Here is a 23,832-nt window from a genome sequence, read left to right as displayed (position 1 = left end):
GACATACATGCAGGTATGCTGCATTCTAGTGCGCTGATCTAAACTGGACGAGCACAATGTGACCAGAAGGACATGCTTATTCATTTATTCCTTCATGTGCACTCATATCTCTGAGGCAGACCTTGACACGGTATCTAATGGGGGAATCATCTTCCAGCACGCCGCATTCTGCCCGTGTGTACCACTTCCTTGCGAACCGGTCATACCTGGCTGGAGGACTTATAGCGACGTGCTCAGTCTCACAGCAAACCGCACAGCATGACGAGGATAGACCCCCAGTGCACGCAGTCCCAGAGACAACTAGAATCGGTTGCACGCGTTTCCTGCTGCATCCCGGGTCGTTCTTCTCCTTCACCTCCCCCTTCTTCCTCCTGCCTCTTCCCCCGGGCTAGCAGTAAAGCGTGAGCTACCACGATGATGGTGACTATAGCCGCGGCCAGCCGAGCAGGCAAAGTTACCGCAGCGGCGTGCGCGAAAACGTATTGAACCTGGATTCCAATGCCGACACATGGGGGGAAAACACCAAACAAAAAGAAGTAAAAAAGTGCTTGTTTCATGGACCCCCTCAATGCACACTCATCTCGGATTGAAGGTGGTCCGGCCCGGTGGGATCTCCCAATCTTTGGGCCTGCGTCCGGTAACCACATAGAATCTGCAACAAGGCGTAAGTCATCAGCACAAGGCTCAAGAGCCAAAGATCAACGACTTACTTTTGGTAGGCGTGTACGCTAGTGTCTTTGAGAGCTTTCCTTACGCCCATAATATGCATCTGCAACGAAGAACAGTGTTAGTGACAGCCAGTGCAAACACCAACGGGCTTGACCGACATGGATCCGGGAATGCTGGGTCTTACCTCTACTTGCGCCTGCTTCAGGCCCCGTATCCGAGTCAGAGGAGCCATGGTGAAGGCTTGAATCCCTCCGCCCTCGAATGCCGCATGCCACATCTCCCCAAGCGTCTTCCACTTGCGCTCCTTGGGCCAGCGGTTGACGGGAAGCTTGTACATCTTCTCGGCGACGTCGACGAAGCCGGCGTTGATCATGGCCTGCTTGATGGTGTGCGCAAACATGAGCGGCCGCTTGGCGATGATCGAACATTCGTCCAGGTCTTCGAAGAGGAGCTTCGGCGGCCAGTCTTCGGGCATGGTACCGTCGTCGCAGTGCATGGCCGGTAGCAGCTCTTGAACCTCAAACCAGCCACCAGGTTCGAGGTTGCGGTATGCATTGTGGGCGACGTCGCGCTCAAAGTCCTCCCAGCAGCCGAGCCCCATGCGTATATGGATGTGGTCGAATGGTTGGGGCCAGTCCCAGCCTTCTTCGCTCAAGCTAGGTTGACGAATCAGTAAATGTTTGCCCACCACAAGGGAGACCACTTGGTACTGACGCATCCTCAATCAGGAACCGGACATTGTCCGGCACGTATTGTGGTTGTACCGGGGACAAGTCGGTGCCTATTATTTCTGCATTGGGGAATTCGGTAGCCATTTCAAGCGCCCAGATTCCTGTACCTGTGCCGACCTCCAAGATGCGCCGCGGCGGGTTGTCCTCAGACCAGGGTGAGAGGTAATTTCGTTGGCTGAGGACTTCCTTGAGGCATATATATTGCCACTCGAGGCGGTCCTGTTCCTGGACATCGTTGGGATAATGGTACGCTACGATCCATGGCAGAGGCCTGGGTCAGCATTATAGTCCGAGACACAGGACATACGTGTATACTTACAGCCATCGCGATACCCATGGTAAGTGCGCCCATTCTCTTCCCGATATCTATAAATACTGCTCGTGACAGAGAAGCTATCTCTGTTGGGACAATGGTGGTGTCAGCAGTTTCGTTACGGAGTGAACGCCTTGCGCCAGGAAACAACCCACAAGCTTGCGTCTGAGGGCGATGGATTGTCCTGGATTTGAAGCGCCAGAGTCAGCTCCATGTTCTGTTGCGTACACGGTCAGAGAGGACGGCTTACATCTGCCTCGATCTTGAAAGATTGCCCTGTCGACGAGTTGCAGTGCTCGAATGTGAACTTGAAGTTGGCAATGTCGACCTGGGAGCTACTTGACGTTTGACCATCGTCGCTTGTATCCATCCCATGTGGTTCAGACCCCTGACTCGACGAAAAGGAAGCCATTTTGCGATGTTTGTTTTCGATGTTTCGATGCGACGAAAGGATGACAGGACGCCTGAAGCGTGGGAAAGAAAAGAATAACCTGTCAAACAGGCCCGTAGCTAGCGGATCGTACCCGTGTTCCAACCGTGAGATTTCACGGCAAGCTTAACGCCTTGCCACTCGTCCCAAGTTAGGCTCTGGCCAATGCCTTTGCACGGAGAACTATCCGTCGGACCAGCAGAGACGGAAAAGTGGTAGTACCAAAGCGGGTCATGAAATGGAGCCCCTAGAAGTCATCAGGGAGCAAGCCGCTGAAAGAACGGGTGGTGGCGATATGCTTGTCGAAGATGGCAGGTGTCAAAAATCTGAAGTCTTAGGTTAAGGTTACGCCGAGGGCACGCAGCGCGCCAAATATAAGCTCGATAGCAACTCTGGCTTGTGGACCAGAAAGTTGGCTAGTGAAACAACAAAAGGCGGCACGCCCACCTCGAGTAGATGACCTAGAGACACGAGCCAGCCCGAAAGGCATGCGGGAGCTCGAGGACTCGTTAGGCTGACTCGTGGGGGAGTGTCCCGAGGGAAAGGGAGGGAGTTGGCTGCTGTCAGTCGACCCAGCTCGCTGGTAACCGGCTGCGGTTGGCGGTTTAAAACGAGGAGCGGGCGGGCTGGGACCCAGCAGCGCGGATTCATCGCTCCACGAACCGTCCAACAAGCCCACGACTAGCCTGAAGGCCCGATGCTACGGCACCTGGGTGAGCAAGGGGGGGCCCTGGAACGCGGGCGGACCAAGGAGTCGAGGCCAGAACTCCACGCAGAAGCAGCCTGCGGCGCAGGAGCCGACCCGGGGTCCATGGACACTGGGCCACTGACACGTCGAAAGATGGGCGGGTATCCAAAAAAGGATCCCTGATGGCGCGGCACATGTTGAGCTTGCATGGCACTACTGCACCATCACCCTGGGCCAGCATTTTGCGTGGTGGAGGAACCAGGTCTATGGAGCCGGGCGCCGTGGAGGCGGTGATGGAGGGGTGTGGCTTCGGTGCCGGTTGAGCTCCATGGAGGTGGGAGCCCTGACCAGAAAGGGTGCTGACCACGTCTGCTCGAGGTTCCGAGACGCCTGGCGATGAGACAGTACTGTAGCTGGCATTCCTGTCTCGCTTGTGGATGGCCGAGCGTTCATACGAAGGGGGGTGGGGGCTCTGCTGGCCCGGACCCCATGCTTACCGAGCCGGGAATAACCAAAGTCGAGCAGGCGAGGCTCTCATGGCATTCAGGATGGGGCCACAGCCTGCCTGCGTACCCTCGACATGCTGGCATCCCGCTGCGTTGACTAATGCATTCGTGGGCACAGTCGCGATGCTGCCCGGCAGGAGCGAGCATCTGCAGAGAGAGGGGCATCGTGGGTTGTGCCCCTCCACACCCTTGTTTGATGACTGCCAAACCGGTCTAGGCCAGGCCAGGTCCTTGAACAGGGCCCGTGACAGGACAGGAGGGGCGGCTGCCATTCTGCAGCCGTGGATGGAGACTGCTGTTCTTTGGGCACAGGTGGTATGTACTGGAACCTGCCGTGACTGCGCTCGTGCTAGAGCGCCTGCTCCGGTGCACACTTGCAAGGACAATCGATGCCTTGGGGACGAATGGCCATGGCGACTTGCGCGAGTGAGCACGTACTCTACGTCCGTCTGCTTGGGTCAGGTTGATGACGTGCCGCCGGCGACGGAAATGCAAAGGGTCCTTCACAAGCTATGGTCCGTGCCTGCACGCCATGGGGTTTGGCCCGAGGCCTGGCGGGCGGCTAACTGCCATACCAGCGAACCCTTGTTCTTTCGTCCCTCGCAGCAGCATGGAGATGGCTTCTCTTCAGCGGCTTTAGAGTTTCCCCGCCTCGCCGTCTGTCTGCCAGACCTGCCCGACCACGTCAAAGGTCGGCCTCGTCCCGCCCTGCTCTACCAGCCGGCTTGACTCGTCGCGGCTTCTAGACGAGCCCCTCTGCTTCTCGAAACGGCCAAACAGAACTCGACACGAAATCGCAATCTCTGATCGGTGCTGCAGATCCCCAACACGTCAACCTCCCTGGCTCCTCGGCATGCCAATAAGCGCTTGCCAGATGCGGCCCCAATGCCGCCCCGTCCTTTGCCCAAGCTCCCCCGACTCCAAACATGCGTGCGCCATCGTCTGTTCGAATCAGAGACCATGTCATCCAAGGTTGCGCTGGCCCAGGTCGTGCGGTATCTCCCGCTGCGACCCTGCGCGTGTTCGGGGATACCTCCTCAGGCCCCCTGCTTCTCAAGCAGCTAACCTTTGGGACCTTTGCATCCTGGTCCTGCGGGCCTGCATACCGGCACTGACCACGAACCAGAACGCCGTCTTCAGACTCGGTCAGACGAGCCTTTGGCGAGGCGACGGGAGTCTTGCTCCGCAACACCGTGCCCCACGGCATTTTTTGCGCGCGTCTTCCAATCCTCCACTGCGACATAGACGATGCTGTTGCAGACACTGGAGTGCTTGACTGCTCATATACCATAGTAAAGGCCGCAAGCGTTCTGAAGCATGGCTAGAATTGCACCCAAAGCCAGCCTGTTCTGGCCTCTGAAGATCGGCGGCGTTAGTGTCTTCAGCTCTGAGAACTAATGCACGGGCAACCCAGCAATGCGGTACATGGTCGCTGATCGACTGGAAGCTTTCTAGAACTGCCGTTCTCCCGCGCTCCCGCGCTTTCGAGCACGAACCATGGTGGAAGGACTCTTGGCCAATGTCGATATGCCCAACACCTTCAAGGCCATATGAGACAATCGTATTCGTGTCGCAAGACCACGTATCGTCCCGGGTCCCGCAAGTCTCACATGGCCCTTGAGACCTACGACCTTGGAACGGACACGTCTGCATGCATGTTACCATAACAGCGCCTGAGGTCACATCGTTCGTTTAGCAAGAACGCATTCGTTCGCGAGGTCTGCGTCCGCCCCAAGACGACACGTACCGATATTCAACATTGTACAATTAGAGAGGCGTCACCAGGCGGTCACCATCGTCATTCTATGGTCTTGACAGCCGGATCATATGCGAAGCGAGCCCGCTTGCTTCTGTTTTCCACTAATCATTTTTTGACTCGCCCAACCGTTGTTGCTGTGAGCACCAGTTTTGTCCGTCTTGATGATTAATACCTGTCAAAAAAACCATGCCCAGGTGGCCTGTGGGTCCTCGGGCCCAAGGCCGTGGTAACGGTCCACGGGGGTTCAACATCCTGGCTGCTAGCTCCATGCGGCTCGTAAGGGCGGTCGGCAAACGCAGGAGAAAGCATTTCGCCGAGAGTCATACATATGTGGCACGGGGCATTTCCATCAATGCTCCCGCAACGTGACCCCAACAGGTCCAGGCTCGTGACTGGCTGGTTATCAGAGTGTCTTGAGACAACAGACGTGTTCAGCTGCAGCGAGTGAAAGGGTGTGCACAATTGCTTCTTCTCGGTGCCGGTTTCAGCCGCTGCATCCGAACTCCTGGTTTAGATGTGTTCCGCGGGCATCACTCACCGCCATTATGGGCCATGCAAGCCTGGAACTCAAAGACCTGGGAAGGTAGGGGTTTCCGAGCGTATATTTATCAGCGTTGAGATGCAAGGCATGGCGATGCAGACGCCCAGGTGCCTGTGCCACAGAGATCTGAGTGGCCCTTGGGAGTTGAACACTTCATACCTTGCGGTTGTGGTGCGTGGGTCTGCTCCAGCTGATTTGCACCCTGTTACACTCAAGAGACAGGCCGTTTTCGACAGAATCCCATAACATACCATAACATACCTTGTATGCTACCAAAACCAACCTGGTAATCATTACTACCGGAGCCTTGGAAACCTAGACCTGCAGTTCTCTTGTTCCCTCTTGGCGTCTTGGCGTCGAAATTAGAGCATATCCGGTAGGAACTGGCTGCCTCACGAATAGCTGTAACGACTCGATCTCTTTCCGTTAGAGCTTACGTAGGAACCGTTTGGAACCCTCGGGTTGGTCCTTCTGGAGAGGGATACTTTCGATGCCCACGCTGAGAAGCCCACCGACTTACAGCGTATCCAGAAATCAGCATCAGGCAAACTTGACTCGATTACGCTCGCGGGCTTGAGACATCGTTTGTTTAGCTATATGCTGGACCACGCGAACAAGACACATACACCGTTTGACTTTGCAGTATTCCACCGCCATTTCGTAAGGCCCCATTTCACAGTGCCTCTGAGATCGATCTAAATGAAAAGATCATTTATTGCACAGTATCATACACGACACGAAAGCGCTTGCAGTGGTCGAGCTTTTTCATAGGGGCCTTGATGTCACCCACCTCTTTCGCCCGCGCCAATCTCTAGACTCTGCATAAATGAAGAGTCGTGCTCACCCCCAAGCTAATATTCACCAGATTCCTGGTAAGGGGGCCGGTTAACAATCATGACGGATCCGTTGGGACGGCGCAATGTAGTTTGTGCCGGGCCGGTCGAGCTCAACCGCCTAGCCATCATCGAGGTGCTCTGCCGAGCTAGCCTCGTGCCAAGTCTGATATCCTGCGGCGCCCTATGCACTGCTACATAGCAGCTATTTGTGGCGTTCTTTCTTTTCCCCCTTTTCTTTTACTTTTTCAGTCTTCTTCTCTCTTAGCATTTCTTACTAAACTATACGTCCACACCTCGGGGCAAGGCCAAGAGGCGCGGAACACGTCGGTGAGCTTGTGCCAGGGAACATGGTAGGTAACGACCTTGTCACTGCTTGCGTACAAAGACCTGGAAGCAAACACGCGAGATCGGATGCCCGCGTGAGACGTTCTTGTTGGCCTCCTGTGCTTTTGCTTGCTTACAATCGACAGGACAAGAGCCTTCAGACAAGATATAGATAGGCCCGTGGTGCTGTTGGTTTCTGTGAAAGCGGATCGCCTACGGGGTTATGCCCGGGTGCACGAGCACTGGGGCGACGACGTGGCTACGACTTGCACAGATCATTCCATTGTTCAACAGCAGCAGCAGCTAGTTTGGCGACCAGGCCATGAGGCGGCCGCCGTAGCAGTCCCCCTCCCCTAAGTGAATCCAGGCAGCAGCTGTAAAACCTGATTGCGCATTGTCCCACGCCATGCGGCAGACTGCGAGCCGCGGAAGCCGGAAAATGGTGTCCTAAGCAGGCCCGGTGTGCACTATGGGGTGTGGAGAGAAGGCTCGGCTGGACGCTCGCAAAAAGGGAAAGTGAGCTTGTCAGGTGGAGTCGGGAGTCGGGGGCGGCCGCCCGGAGGAAGGTGTTTGCGATCAGCGGGGATGACACGATACACAAAGTTGAGAAGGCCAGACCAGAAGCCGTGATGAAGCGCTCTCTGATCGTATGGCCTGCGCAGCTACAAAAGAGTTGTTTTCTGGAGCTCGTGATCTCAGACTTTGAGGTCTCTGTTCAAAACACGTTGACAAGAGCACATTGCTGCCGTTGATCGGATTGACTGGACCCCTAATTAAATCCAAGGGCTCCCCGCACGGCGAGATCGCCTCCATACAAATTGTATCCCCAGTAGCACAAACCACATTGACCCACCAGCAGTCATTTCGCAAACCGAGAAGATGGTCGAGGGAGCCTTGCAAGAACGAGCCTACAGCCGCATCCGGCAGGCCGTCGCGGCCTGTGCCAAGCCGGAACTCAGCTCTGCCGAGCAACAACAAGCCCGCACACTGCCCGGCCCGGACCGGCTCGCGGCCGCCCGGCGCTCTCTCCCGGACCCGGCGCGGGGGGCTACCTGGCCGGCCGCGGGCCTGACGACACGCTCGACCACATCCTCGCCGACATCACACCCGCCCTGACGGGCCAGAACCTCTCCGGGCGCTACTATGGCTTCGTCACGGGCTCTACCCTGCCCATCGCAGAGGTCGCCGACAACATTGTCAGCGCCCTTGACCAGAACGTCGGAGTGCACCTGCCGGAGCAGACCATTGCCACCGAGGTCGAGGACGCGGCCCTCGAGATGCTGCTGAGCCTGCTGGATCTCGGGGACCGTAACACATGGAAGGGCAGGACGTTCACCACGGGCGCCACGGGGAGCAACACCCTCGGCCTCACCTGCGCAAGGGAGCACGTCGTTGCTCAGGCAGCCGCCCTGCGCGCACAGGCGGATGGTGACTCCTTCTCTGCCGCCGCTGCTGGCGCCACCGCCTCCATCGGCGAGCTGGGCATCCTCCAGGCCTGCACGCAGGCTGGCGTCACCAACATCCAGGTGCTCACGAGCATGGGCCACAGCTCACTCTTCAAGGCTGCGGGCATCGTCGGCCTGGGGAGGGGCTCGGTCAAAGAGTTGCCGCACAGCGAGCAGGAGCCATGGAGGCTGGACCTGGATGCCGTCGAGCAGGAGCTCAGGACGCAGCGGGACAGGGCGACCGTCAGCATCATCGCCGTCAGCGCGGGCGAGGTCAACACGAGCAACTTTGCGACCACGGGGCTGGCGGACATGCAGCGGCTCCGGGACATGGCGGACCGGTATGGGGCGTGGATCCACGTCGACGGAGGTAAGTGTCTGTCTGCGTATATTTCATTTCTAGTTCTGCCTCTCAAACATTGGGGTTGTCGTTGTTGGGGGACATTGGCCTCCTTTTTTCTCGCCAAGGGGGATTCCGTCTACTAAAAATGTCTATTCATGTTCTTTTACAGCGTTTGCCATTTTCGCCCGTGCCCTGCCCAAGACGCCCGAGTTCGCACTCCTCCATGAGTTCACGACCGGCATCGAGCTTGCCGACAGCATCACCGTGGACGGGCACAAGATCCTGAATGTGGTATGTACTTTATATAGAAAGCCCCCCCCCCCCAGCGCTGACTCTCTACGCCTCTCTCCTGTGTGTGGACACCATCCCATATCTGCTGTTGCAGACAAATTCCCCCGAGTTCACATCAAGAGCACAGCACACACACGCACACAAAACGCTGACAACCTCATTCTCCACTCTCAGCCATACGACTGCGGCATGTTCTTCACCCGCACCGCCACCATCATGTCGGACGTCTGCAAGAACCCAAACGCAGCCTACCTGGCCACCCCCCCGCCCACTGCCGCTGCCACTGCCACTGCCACTGCTGGGTCTTCCTCGGCGGCTCCCGCGTTCGAGATCCAGAGCCCCCTCAACATCGGCCTCGAGAACTCGCGCCGCTTCCGCGCCCTGCCCGTCTACGCCACCCTCCTCAGCGAGGGCCGCGAGGGGGTCGCCGACATGGTCGCCCGCATGGTCCGGCTGGCCCGCAAGGTCGCCGGGATCGTGCAGGGCCTGGATGCATACGAGCTACTCGCTGCTTCTTCTTCTTCTTCTTCTTCTGCCGCCGGAAGAGGAGCAGGAGGAGGAGGAGCGGGGAACTTCGCGGGCACGGCGTTTGTCGTGCTCTTCCGCGCAAAGGACGAGACGCTCAACAGCGTGCTTGTCCAAAAGATCCACGAGTCGAGGGAGTGGTATGTCAGCGGGACAAAGTGGGACGGCCGGCCGGCTTGCAGGCTCGCCGTGTCGAGCTGGAGGGTCGACGTCGAGGAGGACGCGGCGTTTGTCAAGAGGAGCTTGGAGAAGCTGGCGAGGGAACTCGGCGCTTGATAAGTCAGCCAGCGGCAAGGATGTAATTAATTCACTAAGTGGCATGTAGAAATCATTCGCAAAACAGTTGCAGGGGCTTTCTATGTGACATGGGCTCGGTTGTCCACGATGAGCGGTGTATGGAGTGGTGGTGCCTTTGTCCTAACTACAATAGCTGCATGTCTAAAGTCCCTCTATGACTGATCTAGCTCTGCCACTAAGAGGCACATGCTGGCCTATTGTATGACTTGACAGGTTTCTACAGCCTAGAGTGGTTTTAAAGGCTCTGAGAATCGCGACAATGTGTCCGGTAAGCTCGCATCAAGCCGAGATGTTTTTGGTCCGGGCAGCGTGCTTGACATGGTCTTCACAGCTTTGTTGGCGGGACGGCTCGCGTGGCCAGCCGCATCGCTGGGCTGGTGCTCGGCATGCGCTTGGCGTTGTGGAAGGAGTCAGCAGGACTCAATAGAACTCCTCTGTTGATGATGGTCGTCGGCAGGCATCTCCATTCTCAGATGCTTCATTTTCGTGCCAGGGACTTCTAGCGACTCCAGTCTCTCGGCGTCAAATATTGTGTTTCGCGAGCCACCCATCGCCGTCTGTGTCCCTGATGCCCGTCCTACAGCCGTCCCAGCTGCGGCGCAAAGGATGATAGACAGTCTCTTGTCCACGCCGCAACCAAACACTCTCGCACCAAGAGCCCCCTCTGCTCCATCCCCACACCGAGACCGAGCTCGTCTCTTCCAGCCTCATTGCCATGAACCTCGGGGCGTCGTGAATGTAGCATCCCTGTGCGCCTTCTCAGCCAAACTTCTTCGTCCCGCCAGTCTTGCTCTTGGCGCCGTCCTTGCCCTTCTCGAGCCTGGCCTTCTTGCCCTTGCCGATGAGCTCCAGGTGGCCCGCCCGCTCGCCCAGCAGCTTCTCCGTCCGCGACGTCAGCCCGGCGGCGTACTTCTTCTGCAGCTTGTCCGCGCTCGTCGTGCGCTTCGACTTGGCGACATTGGCGCCACGTCGCTGCTGCGGCTTGTTGCGACCGCCTGCCGTCGAGGAGACGGCTGGGCGGACCGAGGTCTTCTTGATTGTGCCCTGCGCCATGGTTCTGTTGTGGGTGGCGGCGGTAGTGGTAGAGGTGGTTGATCCTTGCTTGGTGGCGCCGGGGAAGGAGAATGCGGTCGAACTCTCCTGGGTTTGACTGTTCTCGTGGTTTGGTCAAGGAGAAAAAAAAGGGAAGCGGTGATGAGTGGTGGATGGAGATCTGGACCACCTGGGCAGTGGCTATGGGAAAAAAAGGTTGGGGAAAGTGACGGGTGGGGCAGGGTCTTGGCCAGACAGCGCCCCACACGAGCAGTGGGCGGACCTGCCACTTACACACGTACATCGCGTACAATAGGGTACTCGTCGATTATATCCTGCCCAAGAGGCAATGAGGCAAAGAGAGTGCTATAGTATAGTGGATAGTATTTCGACATATCCTTGTTCGAATGAATGTTTCATTAAATTGGATAGACCTGGTCCACCACCAATGCCTGTCTTCACTTAATTTGCACGAAGAAAGAGCCTCCGAGGGGGTTCTAGATTTGATTGGGCAACTTCAAACTGCCTACTCTACTTGCACGTAGCTCGCAGGAACGCTTTTGGTGGCACCACCCTTCTCTACTTCTGCCCAACCGTCTCCCGGGTCTTCCTTGATGAGGACAAACCTCTCACCTTCTGCCATGCTGTGCTCGGTATCACTCTGTGCCGTGTAGTCGTACAGGGCAACAACATATTTGAGCTTCTTGGCTCCTCTGCGTGGGGCGACAGCCGGGCCCTTCTTCTTGCCAGCAGGCCCTGTGGTGCCGATGGATGACCCAGAGTTTGAGTACGTTGATGGCGGTCGATTGCCAAGGGATGAGCCCGTGTCTTGCGGCATAATCGGCGCGGCAAATACTTCTATATAGGTTGCTGGCACCAAGCCTTCCTTGTAGCCATTGCGAACCTTGACCCAGCCAGATCCATCTGGGACGACGTCAGTGTCAGGTCGTGCACGTGCTAAATAGCAAGTTTCTGAGGGGCTGCTGGAAGAACTTACCATCGGGTTCAAGGACGGACACTTCCTTGCCTTCAGCGACCGAGATCTCTCCGTCGCCATTCGCATCAAAGCCGTAGAGCATTTTGCCCTTCTGTTCCGTCACCCTACTCGCTGCTGATCCATTGGTTGGTCCACCATTGCCCTCCGTGATGTATGCCGTTGGGGGCGGAGCCATGATCCTATTCTTCCTCCCCGCCGAAGGGGCAGGCCTCGTGCTTGGCGCCGGGGCTTCGGGTGGAGTTTCCTCGACAGGAGACCGCGGTGCAGAGGTAACAGGACCACTTATAGACCTATGTGCGCTCGCCGCATAGCCGGAGCTTAGAGACGTCATGGTGTTGGATCGCGTGAGATCTGGCAATTCCGAGACCTGATCTGTCGACTTCGCAGCCGAAGGCGACAAAAGCGCGCCCGCAGCTGACTGACGGTCCGCCTTGTACTTTTTCCGCTCGTCCTTGTTCAGCTCGCCTGGACACTCAGCGGGGACCTTCATCTCGCACTTGTTATGACACGTGTAGCCGCAATCACGGCAATCGAAGCCTTTCGCGGACAGGCCCCATATCCTTTCTCCGCAAAGATCGCAGTTGGTGGGAATCTTGAACGTCTGCGCCTTGAAGTTGTGGTTCTTGGCACCCAGGGTGACATCTCCCACCACTGAGGTGATAGTTGACGTTTCGACCTCGGCAGAGATTCTCTTCCGCTCCACTTGGTGTAGAGCTTCCTGTAGGGCAAATATCTGTGAGATCACAGTCACCTCGTCATTCTTCCCTCGGCCTTCGCGAACCTCTTGCTTGATTCGTTTAACACCTTCCACCTCTCGTCTCTTCTTGTCGACTTCACGTCGCAGATCTCCCAGTTGGCCCTTGGACTTGTTGAGGACGTTTCGCAAGAACACTTTGGCTTGTTCATCGGTCACCATCAAGTCGTCGTCGTGCCACACTGGGCTGGGTTCGAAGCCCTTGTCCGGCGGTTCCTGGAAGGCGCCCATGTTGTGGCGGATGTACATCATCGAGTCAAGGTGAGGCTGGTTTCGGGTCACTTCCTGAGTGACATGATCTACAAGCCCTGAGCTCTGATCGAGCATGCTCTTTTCAAGTGTGTTTGCCATCGTCCACAGAGCATTGAGGCGTATCGTGCGGAATTCCGAAAGGTCCTGCATGCTGTCGAGCAGCTCCGGGACGTATTCGTGGTAGTATTTCTCCTTCTGTTTGTTGGTAACATTGATGGCAATGAGATAGGTGTTCTTCGCATTGCTCATCTCGTGAGTCTGCTGCTGGTACTGGCTTTGGGCCTTGGCCTTGTCAAATGATGACTCGGATTTCTTGCGCTTGCTTTCGAGCTCCTGGCAGGCCGCATCGTACTTTCCCTTGACCTTGCGCAGATCCGCGTAGGAAGAGTCCCGCTCGGCTTCCAGCTTGGCAGCATACTCGCCATGCCTTTTGCGCAGATCCTCAAAGCGGGCACCGAGGTTCTTGAGAGGCTCCGCAACCTTGTTGACGAGGTCGTTGGCATACTTTTCGTGCTCGTCGGCTCGCGCTTCGAGGGTCGAGAGATGCGTGGTCCAAATCGTCAACGAGGCATTTTCGAGCGAGCCGGGAGTCATGGCCGGGGTGTCGCCGACACTCAGACTGGACGACTTCTTGGTCTTTTTCTCAAAGTACTTCTTGGCGAGCGCATTGAGCTTGGCGCTGTACTCCTTCTCGATGGCACTACGCTCGCGGTAGAAGCCCTGAATGTCGTCGAGCCAGGCTATACCGTTGGCGACCCAGGCGTTGGCCGGCTTGAAGCCATCCTAGGATGAGAGAACAGGACCATGTCAGCTATCCCGCTCTCATGCGAGGGCCAGCCCACCGGCACAGTGGTGTGCTCAGGCAAATTGCCTGGTGCAAGATAGAAGCTCACCTTGAGTTCAGACCCAAAGGTCGGCATGGCCTCGGTGTCGGCCATGCTTTGATGTTTTGTCCGCCCGCGGGCGCAATGTGTCGCTGGGGGTGGTCGAGAGGGGTGAGGGGCGCTGTTGGGGACGCGCGGAGGGCCACGATGGCAGGGCCGTATGTCTAGGGCCGCAATTGGGGGATGGAATCAGATTGGGAGCGAGGACGCAGGCAACGCAGCAGCCTGGACGAGAGCCATAACAAGTGAGAGAGGCACCGGAAAGTCGGCAGCGGGAGTGAGCGTGGATCTGGCAGTCAGAAGGCCGGGAACAAAGCGTGGCAGAAGCCCCATGAGGGAGGTGGTTCTCGAAGGCTTGGAGACGGGCACTGCCAAGTCGGTCGTGGAGGCGCACATGCTCAGCCCACTTGCTACGTAAGGTACTTGGTGCTCCGCAGCACAGCGCGCTGACGGGCCCGCGACGGGACCATCTCCACTGGTTGGCCCCTCTGCGCTGCCTGCCCTGGGCGTGCCACAGTCCACATCGTCCCGCCCTGTTTTGCTGCAGCATGCTTACCTGTGTTGCGTTACCCCAGGTCGATCGGTCCAATATGCAATCATACACGCCCGTCCTTTGGGTTGACGCCGGCGCAGGCAGGAACCAGAGCCTTCCCGAATGCCCACCTGAGGTACATGTAAGTCACCCTTCAACGACGCCTGTGTATTCCCAAGCCCCCCCTTACCAGCCGCTTGGTGGGCTTATGCCGGCTCAAACCCTGAACCATCGGTTGTGCCTGGCGTGCCTGACGGAAGGCGGCCTAGAAAGCATTGAGGCCTGAGGGGACTTAGGGTAAATCACTAAGTCAGTTATCTCCTTACTTGCAGCTCACGAGAAAGCGCAGCATACACTGCTTGACCACAAACCAGATTCCCAAGTGCCCCGCGAAGCTACGAGCTGAGTCCTGTAGACCCCACTCGTCGAAGCTCAGGCAATCACGACCACCTTATGGCATTTTGCCAGGGGTCTGCCATTTCGTCATTTCCTTGTTCCTCGTCCTTCGTTTGCGCATTGTGCTTGAAATCGTACAGTCTGCCAGTGAAAAATTGTCCGCGACTTCGGCTGATGAACTTTATCAGAGGCTCTTAACTTGTTTTTTTGGCCCTTCTGAACCGCGTGCCTGCGCTTGCGTGCATACTTCCTTCAGCATTGGTGTAAACCAGTCAACAGTGGCGGTCTGTTGCGCAAACACTCGCGCCCCACCACGACATCCCTGTGGGGTGAAGCTTTCCTGACTCTTTACTCCCCATCGAGTCGCTGCTCATTTGCGACTCACCTCTTCATCCCCCGTATCGAAAACCTCCATTCACAGCTCGCGCCATGGCCGAACCGACTCAAGAAATGGGCGTCGACGCGTCCGCTGCGGCTCCCGAGTCCAATCTCCAGGAGTCCAGCTACGAGGTGCAGGTCCAGCTCAGCGACCTTCACCAGGACACCGACCATCCCCTCGCCTCTGTCGCAAGCTTCGATGAACTTGGCCTGTGAGTGCGCTCAAGCCCAAAAATGCATGCTGATGGCTCCTCAAGCGCCATACTCACACTCATTTGCGCAGACCCGACAAGGTCCGCCAGGGCCTTGCCGAGATGGGCTTCTTGAAGCCCTCCAAGGTTCAAGAGACCGCCCTACCGCTCCTGCTCGCCAACCCGCCACGCAACATGATCGCCCAGTCGCAGTCCGGCACTGGCAAGACCGCCGCCTTTGTCACCACCCTCCTCTCGCGAGTCGACTTTACGAAGCCTAAGCAGCCTCAAGCGCTCGTCCTCGCTCCTAGCCGCGAGTTGGCACGACAGATCCAGGGCGTCATCCAGCACATCGGCAACCCCATCGAGGAGCTCGAGGTCGTCGCCGCCATCAAGGGCGCGTTTGTTGAGAAGCAGCCGATCCAAGCCAGCGTCGTTGTCGGCACTCCTGGCACCGTGCTGGACGTATGCAAGACTCGCCAGCTCGACATTTCACAAATCAAAATCCTCGTTATCGACGAGGCTGATAACATGTTGGACCTGCAAGGAATGGGCGACCAGTGCAAGAGAATTAGAAAGTAGGCAGTGAAGCCATCCCGGTCCTTGTGGGGTTTCAACGCTAACGTCAGCATCCAGTGTCCTTCCAAAGACGACCCAGATCCTCCTTTTCTCCGCGACCTTCCCCGACCGTGTGATGAAGTATGCGGACCAGTTCGCGCCGCGTGCGAACGTCATCAGGCTCAAGGCGAATGAGCTCACCGTCAAGGGTATTGCTCAGATGTACATGGACTGCCCGAGCACTGCAGACAAGTACGCCATCTTGTGCAAGCTCTACGGTCTCATGAACATTGGCTCGTCTATCATTTTCGTCAAGGTCTGTAACATGAGGCTCACCTTCCTTGTGATCAGCCACTGACACTTATACTTCTTAGACTCGTGAGAGTGCGACTCAGATTGCGCAAAGCATGACCAACGATGGACACAAGGTGTCTGTGCTCCACGGAGCTTATGAAGGCGCCGAGAGAGATGCCCTTCTGGACGACTTCCGCTCTGGGCGCTCCAAAGTCCTGATCACCACCAACGTTCTCGCTCGTGGCATCGACGTCTCGACCGTCTCGATGGTTATCAACTACGACATTCCCATGAAGGGCCCGGGCGAAGGAGCTCCCGATACGGAAACCTATCTCCACCGGATCGGGCGTACCGGTCGTTTCGGACGCGTCGGTGTCAGTATCACATTTGTGTCAGATAAGAAGAGCTTCATGTCGATGAAGAAGATTGCCGAGGAGCTCGAGATTGAGCTCGTCCAACTCAGCCCGGATGACTGGGACGAGACGGAGGAGAAGGTGCACAGGGTTATCAAGTCCAGCAGGGCTCAGGCCACTTACGTGCCGACAGCTGCCGCCTAAGCTGCCGAATCATCCGAAAATGGAACTGTCATGCGGCCGTGTTTCGGGTCGCGGCGCTATCACCGTCATACATCAGATGGAAGCGCCCACTGCGACTGTACCAGGAATAGCCACAGTGATGGATACGGGCAAAGCTTATCATGACCATCGCGGCTCGCATCATGTCTGAAGAAAAGTGAAGCATAGAACGGCCAGATTCTGTAGTAGATACCATGTCAAGAGAAGGAGATTTGATTGGCCGAGTCATGAGCGAAACGCAGCAATGCAATGTGATAGCATGGTGAAGTACACTTGAAGCAAGTGGCGTCACACCAGAAGCAGTCTAATGCTGACGACGTCCAGTTTCTGCTATGCTCCCATTCGTGTCCGTAGTGGTTTTGCATGATGTTGAGGCTCGGGAACTGTTGGGGGGAAAACCAATTGCGCTCAACGAGCCTTGGGGGACACTGACGTGGTGTAACCATTGAGACATCCAGGATGGGCGTGCGGGGTGGTCTGGGAGGACTGATGTCATTCACGCGTCCACGAGGGATAAATAGCATTTGTCTCAATCTTGCCCCTTGTGAGCATGCAGAAGATATTCCCTCCCAAGCTTGTGTCTAGAGGAGGAGGAGTAGTTCCGCCCGCGACTTGACGTGAACTCAAGATGATCGTCTGAAAAACGAAAAAACCCCTGGTCGTAAGCGCCGACGCTCTTCACCATGACAGGCACGGGCCCCACATGAGACCCCGGATCTCGAGCTTGATTAGCCGCGCGCAAATAAACTCCGACCCATGTAATCTGAGGAGCACCATCCAATCGTCGACGAGGCCAGGCACGCCGCCATCGACCGTCGTTCCTCCACAGCCACTCGATCCGCCAGCTGGTGCCCTCCCATTCGCCGCGAGACTGTCGCGAGCGACGAAGGCCATGTTCGCAGGCTGCAATGCTAGGCTGCTGGGCCCGTTGACTGGTCTGCAGCGCTGCAGGGATTCCCAGCCGCCCCCAGGCATGCAGCAGCCGCGGGAGGCCCAATGGCAGACCCGCGAGCCTGATCTCAAGATAGCGATGAGCTCAATGGCTTGGACTCTGCATGGCTCGCCGGCCGCGAAGGACCGTCTACGCTGCAATGACACATGGCGTTGTGAAACATTGGGGCATGCTGGGGGTCGCTCGCCCTGCGCGTGCTCAGTGCCGGCCTGCCACTGCCGCCTTTCTTGCAGTAAACGCCAGGCTGCTCGGCGCGAACCCACTGCTCCTGGGCGGCAAGGCGGATCATCCTTACAGGCCGCCGTGATCTTGAGCCGGGCAGAGGGCATGATGCCGTGCTCTGGCTCCGGGAGGCGGTCACGGTAGCGCGTGGCTGCTGCTGCTTCCTTGGGAGCCTGGCTGGCGCTACGCACTTTGCCGTAGTCACGTCCAAGGTTCTTGCTCATCAGGCGGCAGCACGAGGGACTCTACGCGCATCCGTTTCCCGTGCATGTCGTGCCTTTGCGAAACTTTCCTTCCCCTGTTCTTCACACATTTTGCTGGTTGCCTCATCGTCACATTCTTCCTTTCTCTCCTGGTCTTGTAGTGGGTTGGTTTCTGGTTTGACGTTCTTCCATTATTGTTTCGCTTCCGGCAGCAGCCTTGCTTTTTTCACGCGAGAACGGGTCGACCACTTTACACGCGAACACCGTAATCAAACAGTCCGGTCTTTTTCCAGCCTTTCCTATTCGGCGACAACATTTCCAACGGTCTGGTCCTCATTCTGCATTGCAGCGTCTTTCTAATCCCAAAAGGCTTGTGTCGCCAAAGGAGCCCCCATATCACAACCTCCGGCCGTCCAGTACTCTTCTGCGGGGTCCAGAAGCAGAGTTCTATTATGGAAACATCACGACACCAAGCGCTGTAAAGGTCACCCATACAATTACACGGTGGCGTCTGCACATCCAGAGGTCCGGTGTGTCGAAGAGAATGTGGTCAATACTCTGGCCTAGGTCGTTGTTGCTCTGGGCTAGTGCATCGGCATCGTTCGCCTCTGCATACAGCGTTCTCATACCACCTGGCGTGAGCTCCAAGATTCCATCGTGCTCGAGGGACTGTGTAAAGGCCTTTCTGGAGGCACAGTGGCCCGAGGAAGCTTGCTCCGCAACGCCGAGCTTGGCGTGCCTATGCGCTCGTCGCTCGACCTCGTCTTACACCATCGGAGAGGCCGCTGTGCAATGCATCATCGCGGCAAATCGTGTCGACATCTGCCCGGACACTGTCCTTGCAGGTGAGTTTCCTTCCTCTGAACAATGTGTACAAGGCTCCTGGCCAGCTTTGGCTAATATGTGCCCAAGCGGACACAATCAACAATGCATACCTTATGTGCGATGGTGTGCCTAATGCTTTGCCAAACACTCACGAGACACTCTCGGCAACCATCGTCATCCCATCAGCAGGGTCTGGTGTCATAATTATAGGGACACCGTCAGCCACGGCGACGACAACGCACTCTACCACGTTAACCACGACGACAACCATATCTTCGACCCCACAACCCACTACGGCCTCAGCTAGTACTAAGTCTTCAACTTTTGCAACCACGACATTCACTAGCACCACCAGAAGCCTGACTGCTTCAACAACAATCTCGTCAACATCGACAGCCAATGCAACAGGCCTGCCAGCTGCTGAGCAGAGTGGTGACAACTCTCCGGCGATCACACTGGAAAACGGCCAGATCATTGGTATCTCGATCGGAATCGCAGGCGCTATCGCCCTTGCCCTGATAGCTATCTTCCTTGCGCGGCGGACACGGCGACGTAACTTTCCAGATCTCGATGGCAACCATTTCGCACCGGAGAAAGAGCAGGGGAAAACAAAAGTGGTGGACAGGGTTTCTCGAGTGTTCCACATCTCGCCACCCATCTTCAGATTCTCCCGGCCATTGAACGCGCAGCAGAGCTACAATGGATACCAGAATATTGACAGAAGCACCATTGGTGTAGCGATCTCGAGGCCGAGAAGTACAGCCACTGCACGTTTATCGAAGCAGAGACCAGCTGCGGACCATGATATGCGCGCTCTCGCAAAGGAGACCACGCCTCAGCGGCCATCACCACAGATGGCAGACGAGGAGAAGAGGCCTGCAAAGGCTCCCGTCGAACGCCCAACCTCTAAACTGCTCCCAGCAAAGCCAACCTTGACGTTGGCAATCCCACCTGCAGCTGCAACGCGAACCACCTCTTCGCAACCACCGTTGACCGACAGGACAAGCACGTTGACGAACAATACTGCTTTTGCGGACCTCGATAGTGCGGCTGTAGAGGGGACCGTATGGCGACCGCCGCCATCAGATCCACAGTCTGCTACCGCTCTCTATGTTGCGGACAGATGGGGTAACTGGGTGCTGAGCAGCAACAACAGTGGCGGTGGTGGTGCTGCCGGGCCCTCGATGCCACCCATGCCAAACCCGACTGAGCCAAACAACTATGCCATCCCGGCTGGCCCACAACCAAAACCGACAAATGCCTCGACTCGGAGCAACGTGCAAGGCACCTCACAAAATCTACCTACACGGCCTCCACCGGCGTTTCTCCTGGTTGATCCCGCAAGCAATACAGCTATTCGCACGTCCAGTGTGTATTCTCAAGTCAGTGCCGTACGCCCACCAGCCAGGCCATACCCGCCCGCAAGTAGGAGCAACAGCTCCTCAAACAAAGGAAGCAAAGGCCGCAATGTCAGATCCAATTCAGAGGTCTCGAATGACTCTGCGACCACGATTGACACAGAGTTCGAGACGTCATTCGATGAGGAACGCGATGTGGCACTTCAGGACGGCCACTTGTCGAATCTGTCACCAGTCGTGGAGAGACGCTCACCTTCACCCATGACACCTGTGCCCGGTAGATCACCGCCGCGAAATCCTCCCGTACAGGATCGACTTGGCGGAGCCACTGTGCGACTAGTGCCGCCTCCCCGACGGCCAGATTATGGCATGAGCAGTCCTCCGGCTCCTATGCGGAGCCCTGGCTTCTACGCGGCCCCGAGACCTGGACCTGGGCCTGTCCCGGACACACCGGGTGCCTACCCAGCCCCTTTGAGGCCGCAGCGGACACAATCTCGACCGGGCGAACGGACGAGGCTCTCTCCAAAGATGCAACAGGATCCTAGAGGGCTGCAACAGTCTCGGCCTGAGCAGGTGCGATATCCACAGCGACTGCCAATGCAGCCGCCGCAGCCGCCTAGGCTGGATACTCGACTCGACGATCCTGGCCGATACCATCTGGCTCCTGAGTCCGCGCAACAGCAACAGATGCGATCACCACACAGCGCCGTGACAGTGAGCTCGACGGCCAGTTCCTTGTTGGCCAAGCGTGTTGGGAACGATAAAGCTGCAGCGCTGGCCCTTGATCCAAACGCCGGGAGCCGAAAGCGAACGCAACAGCCATGGAGACGACAGGATACTGACGGCTCCGGGCAGCGGGCATACTTCCTGAGCCCCGAAGAGGCTCTGGCATCACCGCTGGGCACGGGGATGCTCCCGATGACGCCGGGCTGGCGACCAAGACTCACACCGACCAGGCGCGGCGACGACCTGTACCTGAATGTCCAGTAAGACCTTGCATGGCATTCGCTTCTCCTTTGTCCATTGTTATTTGTTTGCATTATCGGGCCATGGATTTTTTATGTTTTGGCATAATTTCTCTTTGTTTAGAAATCATCTGTATAGTAGCATAAAGGCGGCGTCATCTCATTTGGGAGTTTTTGTTAGTCAAGAGCAAGAGGCGCAGAAGCAGGAGGCTTGACGTAAATAATCACTTGGAAGGCAGGGGCCTGGAGGTGGACCATGGCATTTATGAGATACGGAGCTGAGATGTATCAAGAATTCTGAACTCATGAAGCTGCAAAAGTTCGCTTGGTGAAGTCTGGCGCAATGGGACTTTGACGGGCTGTCATGATATCCCCCAGAGGGAAGGAGGGGTGTCTCTCAGCGTGGGGCCTCGGGACCAGCCGAGGGGTCTAAATGACGATGGCGTGGGAGGGGCTGGTCCTACAAATGTGTTGCACAACACGGCTAGGCAAGGTCCCTTGCAGCATTCCAGAAGAGGGAAATTGCGTGATTGGGGCTGGCTTTGTCAGCCTGTATGTACAAGAAAGCCCATCAGCAAAGAGGAAGGAGCCAGAACTTCTTCACCGCTGGGGCCGTGGACGAAAGGAAGGAAAAAAAAAAAGGTCCTGATGAAAGCAAGACCCCTTTTGTTTTATTTTGAAAGTGGGACACCTCTTGAGATATTTGTTGATCTCATTCCTTCATTCTTCGCACAAAGAAACACAACGCGAATCCGGTTCTCGTGCCAATAGGCGAGGACCAAGGCTCGACCGACTCTCCACCACACTCGGCTTGGTATCGTTCGTCGACTTGCAAATCCCAGGGCGGCCGCCCCACAAAAATATCTCTGGAGAGCGAAAAAGTGCTTGCGCGCGCGCGAGAGAGGTCAGACCAGGCACTGGAGCTATTAGCGGGTCGGGAAATTATCGTCGGGCTACCTACTCTTTCTTCACTCGAAGAAGCGAAAGCGACATCGCATTGCAAATCACTTTAACCAGACGCCAAGAGGGAGGGCACGGCATATACATACACATATCTATATCCCTACGGACGCTAGGACGGACGGGCGGACGGCAGATAGACAGAGGATCAGCTCGCTGCAGCTAAGCGCAAGCGGACCATCCCATTCCGCACGAAGATACAACAACGACAAAGGACAAGCAGAACGACGTCACGCAGCACCCACACACGCACATACGCAACATCAACTCTCACACATTGCACACGCCTACACGTGCAAAATTCAGATTAGTCACAATGGTAGGCCCGGTCCTTGGCAAGCGTCCCGCCGCTTGGGATATGAGGGCACTACGAGCTGATACTGCGGCATTGCAAATAGGTGCACGCCGACGCCTCGAATTTCGCCAGCGGCGTCACGAAGCAGGAGGCTTATGAGCAGGTCCTGCTGCAGGCCGAGGGCCTGTTTGACGGGCAGAGAAACTGGGTAAGTGGCTTTCCGTTCTGGTCTGCGTGTTTTTTCTTGTTGGCAATCATGTCCCAATGGGGTCCTGCCGTGCTCTGGTCCACGCTGGCTGCTGGTTTTACTCGACGGCTCTGGTGCATCATGCATCGGAACTTGGACTGGGTGGTGGAGCGGGGCGCTCTCAAATTGGACTGCAACTCAATTGGATTGCCAACGACGATCGTAAGAACTGCTTACTGACGAGAATCATGTTTCTCTAGGTCTGGTATGTGCCAGTGATCATATTATTTTCAGCCCGTTAGACGCAACGGTCAAATGACGGCCTTGTCTGACAGCATTGAAATCTATGCTGACTTCCCTCTTCTCCATGCACAGCAACCTGTCCAACACTGCGTCGCTCTTATGGCACGCGTACCATTCACTGAGCGGCCCCAGCAATGAGGTCAACTGGGCAGGTATGTTCGACCTGCTACCATGTGTTGGTTGGCAAGCAGCAGTGTCTAACTGGGAACTATAGGCTTCTACACCCTCGACCCAAAACACAACACGAGCAACAAGGCCAATGGGCACACAAATGGGCGGACAGTCACCAAGCAGCAGCAACAGCTCGTTCTGGGCCCGTTCCAGGGCAAGGTAGCGTGCCAGACAATCCTGTTTGGGCGGGGCGTGTGCGGGACAGCGGCGGCGACGCAGGAGACGCAGCTGGTGCACGACGTGGACCTGTTCCCGGGCCACATTGCGTGCGACGGCGACAGCCGCAGCGAGATTGTGGTCCCCGTGCTGGTGGAGGACCTCGAGGTGCAGGGCGGCGAGGACGGTGGAGCCGAGATCAAGAAGAAGAAGGTTGTGGCCATTATCGACATCGACTGTGCGGTCGTCGGTGGGTTCGATGAGGTGGACCGCAAGTACCTCGAGGAGCTGGCCGAGCTGCTGGGGCGCAGCTGCGACTGGTAGGCATCGTGTGGATGGGGTCCTCGAGTGTGCTCAGGCTGGAGTTGCTGGTTGGAATCAGAACAGGTATAGAGTTCAGTTACGAGAGGGGCAGTCAAGAAGATAGAATGCGGGAATGCGAGCTTGGATTCGTGTCGGACCCTGCATGGAGCTGGTGCTTGTGCTTGCCGGACGTGTAAGTCGCACAGGACTTGAGAAACTATACGCCCGGGGCCCATCAGGCCAGGCCATTTGCTGAGGGCCAAGAGATCAGTCCCGGCCTGATCCAGGCCATCAGTCGCAATCCCCTGTGCCTGAGGCATGATGATTAAAAAGGTGGCATCGAGAATGATAAGCTGTTTTCTCTTCCGCCGACTCCCAGAGCCGGCCCCAC

General features: G+C 56.8%; 7 protein-coding genes across 7 annotated transcripts; 4 read left to right on the top strand and 3 right to left on the bottom strand.

Annotated features, from left to right (window-relative positions):
* Positions 1 to 576: 576 nt before the first annotated feature.
* Positions 577 to 3,413, bottom strand: B0I36DRAFT_375918 (tam domain protein; the record flags this gene model as incomplete). Its single annotated transcript, XM_046160412.1, has 7 exons — positions 577 to 652; positions 711 to 769; positions 854 to 1,325; positions 1,384 to 1,651; positions 1,720 to 1,753; positions 1,964 to 2,048; positions 3,397 to 3,413. 7 exons carry the CDS (start codon positions 3,411 to 3,413, stop codon positions 577 to 579), a joined length of 1,011 nt encoding a protein of 336 aa, XP_046009193.1.
* A 4,039-nt stretch (positions 3,414 to 7,452) lies between these two features.
* B0I36DRAFT_329609 (pyridoxal phosphate-dependent transferase) lies at positions 7,453 to 9,746 on the top strand. The gene is made up of 4 exons (XM_046154730.1): positions 7,453 to 7,737; positions 7,767 to 8,612; positions 8,755 to 8,876; positions 9,051 to 9,746. Exons 1-4 carry the CDS (start codon positions 7,677 to 7,679, stop codon positions 9,675 to 9,677), a joined length of 1,656 nt encoding a protein of 551 aa, XP_046009192.1. The 5' UTR covers positions 7,453 to 7,676; the 3' UTR covers positions 9,678 to 9,746.
* A 631-nt stretch (positions 9,747 to 10,377) lies between these two features.
* Positions 10,378 to 11,066, bottom strand: B0I36DRAFT_329606 (uncharacterized protein). Its single transcript, XM_046154729.1, has one exon. The coding sequence runs from the start codon at positions 10,749 to 10,751 to the stop codon at positions 10,458 to 10,460; it is 294 nt and encodes a 97-aa protein (XP_046009191.1). The 5' UTR covers positions 10,752 to 11,066; the 3' UTR covers positions 10,378 to 10,457.
* Positions 11,067 to 11,256: 190 nt separating this feature from the next.
* B0I36DRAFT_248099 (actin polymerization protein Bzz1) lies at positions 11,257 to 13,671 on the bottom strand (the record flags this gene model as incomplete). The annotated part of the gene is made up of 3 exons (XM_046150352.1): positions 11,257 to 11,654; positions 11,728 to 13,516; positions 13,627 to 13,671. The coding sequence occupies 3 exons, from the start codon at positions 13,669 to 13,671 to the stop codon at positions 11,257 to 11,259; spliced, it is 2,232 nt and encodes a 743-aa protein (XP_046009190.1).
* Positions 13,672 to 14,630: 959 nt separating this feature from the next.
* Positions 14,631 to 16,878, top strand: B0I36DRAFT_329600 (P-loop containing nucleoside triphosphate hydrolase protein). Its single transcript, XM_046154728.1, has 4 exons — positions 14,631 to 15,135; positions 15,207 to 15,692; positions 15,751 to 15,988; positions 16,047 to 16,878. The coding sequence occupies exons 1-4, from the start codon at positions 14,975 to 14,977 to the stop codon at positions 16,521 to 16,523; spliced, it is 1,362 nt and encodes a 453-aa protein (XP_046009189.1). The 5' UTR covers positions 14,631 to 14,974; the 3' UTR covers positions 16,524 to 16,878.
* A 1,500-nt stretch (positions 16,879 to 18,378) lies between these two features.
* Positions 18,379 to 21,295, top strand: B0I36DRAFT_151874 (uncharacterized protein). The gene is made up of 2 exons (XM_046148528.1): positions 18,379 to 18,763; positions 18,831 to 21,295. Exons 1-2 carry the CDS (start codon positions 18,463 to 18,465, stop codon positions 21,089 to 21,091), a joined length of 2,562 nt encoding a protein of 853 aa, XP_046009188.1. The 5' UTR covers positions 18,379 to 18,462; the 3' UTR covers positions 21,092 to 21,295.
* An 832-nt stretch (positions 21,296 to 22,127) lies between these two features.
* B0I36DRAFT_151876 (GAF domain-like protein) lies at positions 22,128 to 23,815 on the top strand. The gene is made up of 5 exons (XM_046148529.1): positions 22,128 to 22,345; positions 22,425 to 22,529; positions 22,769 to 22,773; positions 22,884 to 22,963; positions 23,026 to 23,815. The coding sequence occupies exons 1-5, from the start codon at positions 22,343 to 22,345 to the stop codon at positions 23,460 to 23,462; spliced, it is 630 nt and encodes a 209-aa protein (XP_046009187.1). The 5' UTR covers positions 22,128 to 22,342; the 3' UTR covers positions 23,463 to 23,815.
* Positions 23,816 to 23,832: the final 17 nt, after the last annotated feature.

This window comes from Microdochium trichocladiopsis, assembly GCF_020744255.1.
Source record: "Microdochium trichocladiopsis strain MPI-CAGE-CH-0230 chromosome Unknown B0I36scaffold_8, whole genome shotgun sequence".
NCBI lineage: Eukaryota > Fungi > Ascomycota > Sordariomycetes > Xylariales > Microdochiaceae > Microdochium > Microdochium trichocladiopsis.
This window is presented reverse-complemented; position numbering and strand designations above follow the sequence as displayed.

What these genes read in the sequence shown, in the direction of transcription:
- B0I36DRAFT_151874 (XM_046148528.1), top strand. Translation starts at nt 18,463, where the DNA reads ATGTGGTCAATACTCTGGCCTAGGTCGTTGTTGCTCTGGGCTAGTGCA. An exon ending in CCCGGACACTGTCCTTGCAG is followed by an intron (nt 18,764 to 18,830) that starts GTGAGTTTCCTT and finishes TATGTGCCCAAG; the next exon opens with CGGACACAATCAACAATGCA.
- B0I36DRAFT_329609 (XM_046154730.1), top strand. Translation starts at nt 7,677, where the DNA reads ATGGTCGAGGGAGCCTTGCAAGAACGAGCCTACAGCCGCATCCGGCAG. An exon ending in GTGGATCCACGTCGACGGAG is followed by an intron (nt 8,613 to 8,754) that starts GTAAGTGTCTGT and finishes GTTCTTTTACAG; the next exon opens with CGTTTGCCATTTTCGCCCGT. An exon ending in GGCACAAGATCCTGAATGTG is followed by an intron (nt 8,877 to 9,050) that starts GTATGTACTTTA and finishes CTCCACTCTCAG; the next exon opens with CCATACGACTGCGGCATGTT.
- B0I36DRAFT_329600 (XM_046154728.1), top strand. Translation starts at nt 14,975, where the DNA reads ATGGCCGAACCGACTCAAGAAATGGGCGTCGACGCGTCCGCTGCGGCT. An exon ending in AGCTTCGATGAACTTGGCCT is followed by an intron (nt 15,136 to 15,206) that starts GTGAGTGCGCTC and finishes TCATTTGCGCAG; the next exon opens with ACCCGACAAGGTCCGCCAGG. An exon ending in CGTCTATCATTTTCGTCAAG is followed by an intron (nt 15,989 to 16,046) that starts GTCTGTAACATG and finishes TATACTTCTTAG; the next exon opens with ACTCGTGAGAGTGCGACTCA.
- B0I36DRAFT_329606 (XM_046154729.1), bottom strand. Translation starts at nt 10,751, where the DNA reads ATGGCGCAGGGCACAATCAAGAAGACCTCGGTCCGCCCAGCCGTCTCC.
- B0I36DRAFT_151876 (XM_046148529.1), top strand. An exon ending in CAATGAGGTCAACTGGGCAG is followed by an intron (nt 22,964 to 23,025) that starts GTATGTTCGACC and finishes TGGGAACTATAG; the next exon opens with GCTTCTACACCCTCGACCCA.